We start from the raw sequence: 9,569 nt of genomic DNA on the forward strand, positions 1-9,569 counted from the left end.
AAAGCCATTGGCGTTCCACGTAGAGATTCTTAGCGAGGCCATGAAGATGATTATTTTGATTGTTGTGATACAAGCAGTTGTATCAACATGTTTTGATTGCGCATTAGATCTTGCATGGTGGTCCGCATAAACGCCATAAACTCCGCCATGCTCTGCTGCAAGGTAAGTATCATTGCTTCGAAATTGCTTTGTTGTTGTTCCATTGGCCCTTTGTCTTGTACCGAATTGAAGTCCACATATTTGGCTTGACCTGATCTTAGAGCGCTTGCATATGACGCGTTTTTGGTAACGAATCCTGTACCAAGTGAGGATCTGGCTGCGGTAGAGAAGAAAACTTCTGGGTTGTTTTTGGGGGGTATTTTTGTGATCGGTGCGTTTTGTGAGCGTACAGTGGCTACGCGCTGGTTAATGCGGCCTTTGAGATCTTTGTATACTGCGCAGCGTCTGTAGTTGGCTGTGTGATTGCCTTCACAGTTGCCACACTTTTTTCTGCTTGAGTCTTCTTTGGGTGCACTGCAGCTGGCTTTGTCGTGGAGCTCGCCACAGACTACGCACACTGGGCGCAGCTTACAGTAAGACCAACGACATTAGAATAACAAGATGCGTAACGCCACACGATTTTTTTGCACACGATTTTTTCGTGGTGGCTTTTCAAGTGGCTCCAGGCTCTCTCGAAGAGCGGAGACCACTGTATTGGTGCACACGTATGCACATGCATTGTAAAAATGACAAAATATGCCCTTAATTTTAGAAGTTCTTAAACTTAAATCTATATATAATTTTTTTTATAAATTGCCACTACTTAAAAACTCTAGTTTTGCATTGCCTTAACAAAACAATTATTTAAATTCAACATAGAAATAATAATAGCACAATCTATGTACCTAATAATGCATAATAATTTTCAAATATGATTTTATATTAGAATAGTTTTCATTAGAGTATTCAGCGTGCGACGTGTAAAAAATATAAGAGTTTCCATATTTTTATTTATTTTATAATTCATATTTTAGTTAATGAATTATTTTTATGAAATATTTTAAATGTAATTTTTTTTTTTTTTTTAATTCTTTGTTTTAAATTACAGTAGTTTTAATAATTTACTTCATATACATTTTAATTATTTACTATTGTAGTACTCCAGGTTTTATTTTATAATAATTTAACGCCGGATTGCTTTTATTTTATTTGAATTTTTCTTTTCCTTATTTTATTTGCGCGTCGGTCGTTTTCTCCAGAAATCAAAAGTGACCTTCCTTCTTTATTCTTATAATCTACCTTCATTCTATTTAGATCGATAACACTTTATATCGATATCGTAACATTATACAATTTGGTTACACTAAGGCGCGCGGTTCAAAATGGGATGTTTACACTATAGTTATTTAGTCAAATTACTAGTATAAAAATTAGCAATTTTCAGTATTTAAAATGCAAATAAGATTCACTTAAATTATTTTTTTATATTTTATTTTGATATTTTTAAAAAAGCGCGCAATTATGGGTGGTAAGAAATGCTCTACGAGTAACGGGTATAAAAAACTTTTTTCAAACCATAAGAGTTACGAATCGAAATTGACCAAAACATTAATCAAATTTGTTTCTTAGATCAAAATTGATTTCGGCCCTAGAATCGTCTTCTAGCATAAGCACGCACACATGCACACGATCTCCTTTATTGTTTTTACTCATACAAGCAAGACAATTCTATTTTTAGATTTTAACGCTCACGATTTTAGGCGAGCGAAAAGAGAGCAATTTTGGTCGTCACCAAAAAAGTGGCTGCATAGTGCAAAACCAATGTATGGCCGTTACGCATCTTATTATTATAATGTCTTTCACATCGTTTCTTTTCCGCATCTTTGCTTCTGGTGCAAGTTCCACCTTGAAGAGTGGTTGCGGCTGTCTATTTTTGTTTAAGTTTTTGTGATGTTGAAGACTGATTTTGCGGTAAATCCTTTGTCCTGTAGCGCCAGCTTTTTTTCGTCTGGTGTTACATCAGGCTCTATGCTCTTTAGTACGACTTGCACACCCACCCTTGCAGCTTTTTAGCTGGTATTTGTAATAGCTTTTTTCTCCTTCGTCCAAATACTTTGTTAAGGCTCTAAAGTTTTGTTCAGACTTGGTCTGAACTTTAGTTTCATGAATGTTGCCCCTAACTAAGGGAATTATGTGGAAATTTGCGTCACCTATGAGCTTTATTACATTGTTTACAAATGTACTTGATCTTTTCTTACGAACAAATATTGGTGGTGGCTTTGGCTCAATAGTGTCTGCCAAAATGTCGAACCTGTTGGCATGGTTCGGTACTTCGCCTAAAGTTGTGTTGGCGTTGGCGCGTGAGATTTTTGGTTTGATTAAATTTTTTTGGGGGCATAGCTTTCGTTTTATTTGGATGTAGCGATCAATTCCAGTCTGTATGGCGGCCGGCATTGCGTTTTCGTTTGTTGCAGTTTGTTTTGTTGTCTGCGCAGCTTTCTTTGTGTTTGTCGGCATCGGTGTTGTTTTAGTTATTGAGGTTGTCGCGACAATTGAAGAGCTTGTGCTTGCTGTTACAGCTAAGTTCTGTTCTCTTTGCTTGGTGTAAGCAGATTTTGTTGGTAAGGGAAACGAAGAGCAAGATCGTTCTTTGACGTTCGCTGTAAGCAGGTGTTCGTTTGGCGGGTTGGGAGTTGGCGATCGCGGGCGGTCGGATTGCGTCGGCCCGATAGATAGTAGCGACGGCGACGGGGAGCAAGAGCGTTCACTGTGATGTAATAACTTATAGATTTGTTAGAAAATATATATGTGCAGGCATTGCACTGAGCGTCTTTTCGCTTATGATTTTATGTTTGGTTCACTTCACTGTTTCGATTTTTTCAAAAGTGTGGGCGTGGCAGCTTTGGGCGGTTTGTGGGCGTTAGAGTGGGCGTGGCCAAAAGTTTTTTGGCACATAGATAGAAATTTACAAGACCAATACAAAAATGAAAATATATCAAAACATTTTTCAAAAGTGTGGGCGTGGCAGTTTTGGGCGGTTTGTGGGCGTTAGAGTGGGCGTGGCAGCATGATTCGACAAACTTACGCTGCAGTTCTTTCGCCATTTGATTTGCACTTCGTCGGGGATTTCGCTCAAGTCGCTCCTTCACTTTTTGAATCATCTCGGGTGACGTTGCAGTCTTTTGATGACCACCTCCATGACGTTTTGCGATGCTACCAGTATCATTGTAACGAGTTATGGTGCGATAAACGAAAACTTTGTTCACTTTAAGATGTTTGAGCTCTCGAACAATCGCTGGTTGTGATTTTCGAGCTAAATATAATGCAATCACACTATTACGTTTGAAATCCATTGCTGATTTAATTTTTTCACGTTCACTCTTGGCAAAATGCTGTCGTCCACTTGTAAAGAATACTCTGAACTGTCATTTAGCTAACTTACAGATAGCTGATGCTCCTGCGTCAGCTGCGCGAGCGGTCAAGTTGGTTACACTTTGAGTGCCGGACTCTGTATATTTATATATATAATTTTTTTTTTATATATATCGATAAGCTACACAAATATATATATATATATAATTACATATATTTATAATTTTAATATAACTATATATATCTATCGTATATATATATATAAAATTATATCTAAATCATCTATCTTAATATATATATTCATATAAATATATATCAATCTATATCTATATATATTGAAAAACAATTGAAAAAAAAGATCGTTGTGTAAATACTTTTAACCACCTCTGTATATAGATATATAGAATGAAATTAAATCGAACATTATTTAAAAAAATTGGAGCGACTGTTCATGGGCCTTAGGGTGAGCATGCAAAAAATGTTTTTTGCATATCGATGGAAATTTGCATAAAGTAATAAAAATAAAAGAAATTTGTTCAAAAGGTATAGTATTATATAAGTGGGATATTTGAAACTTGTGCTCTGTGGGATTATGTAATTTAGCCAATAAGATGCGGAGTGCTGCCTTGTGTGATTAAGCCCGAATGTTAAATTGGCATTTAGTGAAAATAGTGTAGAACTGAATGGTGTTGTGTATCGAAAATATTTCCTTATCCTGGCATTTTTGACTCTATTATATGAGCGTTCTAACCGTGCATAGCGATGAAACTGTGAAGTAGTATGTAAAAAATATTGTATCAATAATATATAATTTAAAAAAAAAATTATTAAAATGATAAATTATATATCACCCGAAAATATATATATATCGAATCTTCTTAATATTTTTTAATATAATTTATTATTTATTAGATTCTTAGATTTTGAGAGATTTCATAGAAATCAATTCTCATATATCAAAAGATAAATTATGGAACGACTATTTTCTCGGTAGCCGGCTTCTGAAAGTATATTTAACAATAACAAATTAATCGAGTTAAATTTGTGATGAACCACATATTTAGTATGTATTTTAAAATGTATAGTGCCTTCAGCTTATTTTAACAAAAAAAAAAAACAATAAAGGATTTTTAAATTTAAAACAATTCACGAAAACATAATATTACCCCTTTGTTTTAGTATAACTATTGACTGCGCTCATTTTCGTACCATTTTACGCCTTGCTTTCAGTGGTCACCTAAAAGAAAAGAAATATTAAAAATATATATTTTGCAAAATAGCGGTATGTATTAAATATATCATATAAAAAAATATAACGATATAAATATTTAGTGTTTTCAAAAATATCGATATATTGATATTTTTATATATTTTTCACATCCCTACTGTAAAGGCATTACTTAAACAAAATGGGGAGAAGGAAGTCTAAAAGGAAACCGCCTCCGAAGAGAAAGAATATTGAACCCCTTGATCAACAATTTAATTGCCCATTTTGCAACCATGAAAAGTCGTGTGAAGTTAAAATGTACATAATTTGCACAGTTTTGACTTAAATATTATTTTATCATATATGTAGATCTATGTATATGTACATACATACTTGAACGTGAAATTATTACAACGGGCCCTTTTTTTAATATTTCAGGGATAAAGGAAGAAATACAGCAAGAATAACTTGTAGGGTGTGCTTGGAGGATTTTCAGACAGGAATTAATTTTCTTTCAGAACCTATTGATGTTTACAACGATTGGGTCGATGCCTGCGAAACAGCAAATTAAATGGAATTCATTTTGAGTTAGTTAGTAAGTAAAATAAAAACATAAAAAAAAACTATATGGTAATAAATGACAGCGAGAGAATAACCACATGTCTTCCAATTAAAAGAGCCTAATATACTTGTCTTATTAAAATAAGGTGGACAAAAAACGTTTAAAATTAAGCACAACATACTGAAATATAAACCAATTTTTGCATAAAGGAATATTATCTTAAAAAAATGGCGACTAGCGAGATTGTAGTGCGTAAGGCAGACAAGGCACAATCGATGCGTTTTAAGTTAAATTAAAATATTAAAATTTGTAATTGCTTACAAGAGATTGGCCTTAATTAGACGTGTCCGTGCTGTGGTCACATTGAAGTTATCACCTGCGTTTGGGAGCTTCGGGAAAAATTAAAATATTTCGGATCCCATTTCATGAAGTGTAGCAGCGAACATAAAAGTGTAATAGATAAAACCCTTTATTGTTTCAGTGCCATTCATCAGAAGCTTAACAAAGCAGACACACTCTTAAAAAATTTCGAGAGTGCTATGAGTGCATGCACTCAAGTGCCGGCGTCACTCGCTTTCAGACTGATTGCAAGTGAAAAAAAAGAAAACAGCATTTAATAGAATGCTTGGGGCTTAGATGATCGTTTCTTAGCAAATGTTAAGCGACATTCTAAAATATGAGCAAACTGACTGAATTTTTAGCAATATGTGCAGAAAATACTGAAATTTTGAAACACAAATTGTTTTCAACTCTAAGGCAGCCCAACAAAAAAATTCGACAAAGAAGTAGCTATAAAACAGTACCTTAAATGGATTGTCGCCTGTATTACGTCCGTTTACGCGGGACTAAATTTTGCAGTTAGGTTGAATTTTGTGTACAAATTTTTGCTGCATATAAGTTTTTTTTCTGTGCAAATGAGCGCGTGTCGTATCGTTTTGCAGTGTCCCCGGTCTGTGCAATCACCATGAAAATCTACAAGACGAGATCGCCAATATTATTAACATAAACAAAGCCATGAAGGACATCTTAGGCCGTTGGAGGGAGCTGCAGTTCTTCACCGTCCACGGCATGCCGTGGCCTCCCTGGTGAACTACCGCGAATCAGCGTGTCCGTGCTCATGTTCTTCAAGCGCGGTCTCGAGAACATTTAGATGGATCCCAGTTCTCCAGCCCCATCTCCCCCAATAATTACCAAATGCTTAGTTACAATTTATAAATTCGCAGTCAAAAATTAAAAATCAGTTTCGGTCGCTTTGTTTCTTTTTTTGAGCTTTCTGCTTTATATTTTAACCATTTTGGATTAAATTTCTTTTAGAAATCAAAGATATTAGTTAAAGAAATTAGTTTTATAGACTTTTAAAAATTAGAAATAATTTAATGAATTACAAAAAATGTTTGTTTATGATACATAGAGAGCATACACAGTATCTATATTAGCAATAATTAAACAAAAGAGAGAACGCTATAGTCGAGTTCCCCGACTATCTGATACCCGTTAAACAGATAGTGAAAGTGCGAAGGAGAGTCTTCAACACTGACAGTTTTTATTTATTATTTATTATTTATTATTTATTATTTATTATTTATTATTTATTATTTATTATTTATTATTTATTATTTATTATTTTTTTTTTTTTTTTTTTTTTTTTTTTTTATTTTTATTTATTATTTATTATTTATTATTTATTATTTATTATTTATTATTTATTATTTATTATTTATTATTTTTTTTATTATTTATTATTTATTATTTATTATTTATTATTTATTATTTATTATTTATTATTTATTATTTATTATTTATTATTTATTATTTATTATTTATTATTTATTATTTATTATTTATTTATTATTTATTATTTATTATTTATTATTTATTATTTATTATTTATTATTTATTATTTATTATTTATTATTTATTATTTATTATTTATTATTTATTATTATTTATTATTTATTATTTATTATTTATTATTATTTATTATTTATTATTTATTATTTATTTTTATTTATTATTTATTATTTATTATTTATTATTTATTATTTATTATTTATTATTTATTATTTATTATTTATTATTTATTTTATTATTTATTATTTATTATTTATTATTTATTATTTATTATTTATTATTTATTATTTATTATTTATTATTTATTATTTATTATTTATTATTTATTATTTATTATTTATTATTTATTATTTATTATTTATTATTTATTATTTATTATTTATTATTATTATTTATTATTTATTATTTATTATTTATTATTTATTATTTATTATTTATTATTTATTATTTATTATTTATTATTTATTATTTATTATTTATTATTTATTATTTATTATTTATTATTTATTATTTATTATTTATTATTTATTATTTATTATTTATTATTTATTATTTATTATTTATTATTTATTATTTATTATTTATTATTTATTATTTATTATTTATTATTTATTATTTATTATTTATTATTTATTATTTATTATTTATTATTTATTATTTATTATTTATTATTTATTATTATTATTTATTATTTATTATTTATTATTTATTATTTATTATTTATTATTTATTATTTATTATTTATTATTTATTATTTATTATTTATTATTTATTATTTATTATTTATTATTTATTATTTATTATTTATTATTTATATTTATTATTTATTATTTATTATTTATTATTTATTATTTATTATTTATTATTTATTATTTATTATTTATTATTTATTATTTATTATTTATTTATTTATTATTTATTATTTATTATTTATTATTTATTATTTATTATTTATTATTTATTATTTTATTATTTATTATTTATTATTTATTATTTATTATTTATTATTTATTATTTATTATTTATTATTTATTATTATTATTTATTATTTATTATTTATTATTTATTATTTATTATTTATTATTTATTATTTATTATTTATTATTTATTATTTTTATTTATTATTTATTATTTATTATTTATTTTATTATTTATTATTTATTATTTATTATTTATTATTTATTATTTATTATTTATTATTTATTATTTATTATTTATTATTTATTATTTATTATTTATTATTTATTATTTATTATTTATTATTTATTATTTATTATTTATTATTTATTATTTATTATTTATTATTTATTATTTATTATTTATTATTTATTATTTATTATTTATTATTATTATTTATTATTTATTATTTATTATTTATTATTTATTATTTATTATTTATTATTTATTATTTATTATTTATTTATTATTTATTATTTATTATTTATTATTTATTATTTATTATTTATTATTTATTATTATTATTATTATTTATTATTATTATTATTATTATTATTATTATTATTATTTATTATTATTATTATTATTTATTATTATTATTATATTTATATGTGTATATATATATTATTTTTTCAAATATTAATATATTAATATTATTTTACCTGTTTTCTAGAATTTCCTGATGTAAGCTGAGAAAGTTCCAAACAGTCCTTAGCGATAAAATGTGATCTTACGTCAATAAAAAGATGTGCAGCTCTCTTATTTAAACGACTCGACCACACGTGACTTTCCATAAGTCCGAATGTAATAACACACTTTTCATGTGTACGGCCCACGCACTATAATTATCATCATCTAATTTGTCTATCATATGTATTGACGAACTCATTTTGTCAATCACAAATATTCACAATGTCAATATCAACAAGAGAGAACGCTATAGTCGAGTTCCCCGACTATCTGATACCCGTTACTCAGCTAGTGATAGTCGAAGGAGGTCTTCTACACTGACAGTTTTTGGCGGTTTGTGGGTGGGCGTTAGAGTGGGCGTGGCAAAAACTTTTTTGGCAAATCGATAGAAATTTACAACACCAATACAAAAATGAAAAAATTTCAAATCATTTTTCAAAAGTGTGGGCGTGGCAGTTTTGGGCGGTTTGTGGGCGTTAGAATGGGCGTGGCAAAAAGTGTTTTGACAAGTCGATAGAAATTTATAACACCAATACAAAAATGAAAAAATATTAAAAAAATTTCAAAAGTGTGGGCGTGGCAGTTTTGGGCGTTTTGTGGGCGTTAGAGTGGGCGTGGGAGCATGATTCGACAAACTTGCGCTGCGTCTATGTCCCTGGAGTCTGTATGTTTAATCTCAACTTTCTAGCTTTTGTAGTTCCTGAGATCTCGACGTTCATACGGACAGACAGACGGACAAACGGACGGACAGACGGACATGGTCATATCGACTCGGCTTTTGGTCCTGATCAAGAATATGTATACTTTATATGGTCGGAAACGCTTCCTTCTGCCTGTTACATACTTTTCAACGAATCTAGTATACCCTTTTACTCTACGAGTAACGGGTATAACTAGAACCTTTATTAAAGTATATACAAAGAAAAAAATATTTGAATCCCACACCAAATA

General features: G+C 28.2%; 1 protein-coding gene across 2 annotated transcripts; it reads left to right on the forward strand.

Moving 5' to 3' along the window:
- Positions 1–4,734: 4,734 nt before the first annotated feature.
- Positions 4,735–8,860, forward strand: LOC120457600 (transcription elongation factor 1 homolog). Of its 2 annotated transcripts, XM_039645111.1 has the most exons (3): positions 4,735–4,876; positions 4,997–5,153; positions 8,602–8,860. In XM_039645111.1, exons 1-2 carry the CDS (start codon positions 4,761–4,763, stop codon positions 5,127–5,129), a joined length of 249 nt encoding a protein of 82 aa, XP_039501045.1. In that variant the 5' UTR covers positions 4,735–4,760; the 3' UTR covers positions 5,130–5,153; positions 8,602–8,860. The 2 variants fall into 2 exon arrangements, with proteins under 2 accessions (XP_039501045.1, XP_039501044.1); XM_039645110.2 differs by lacking the exon at positions 8,602–8,860 and having other exon boundaries at positions 4,997–5,213.
- Positions 8,861–9,569: the final 709 nt, after the last annotated feature.

This window comes from Drosophila santomea, unplaced genomic scaffold (genome assembly GCF_016746245.2).
Source record: "Drosophila santomea strain STO CAGO 1482 unplaced genomic scaffold, Prin_Dsan_1.1 Segkk5_quiver_pilon_scaf, whole genome shotgun sequence".
NCBI classification, from domain to species: Eukaryota; Metazoa; Arthropoda; class Insecta; order Diptera; family Drosophilidae; genus Drosophila; species Drosophila santomea.

Excerpts from the sequence above, each read along its gene's own strand:
- LOC120457600 (XM_039645111.1), top strand. The coding sequence starts at position 4,761 with ATGGGGAGAAGGAAGTCTAAAAGGAAACCGCCTCCGAAGAGAAAGAAT. Across the intron at positions 4,877-4,996 it reads AAGTCGTGTGAAGTTAAAAT|GGATAAAGGAAGAAATACAG; the intron begins GTACATAATTTG and ends TTAATATTTCAG.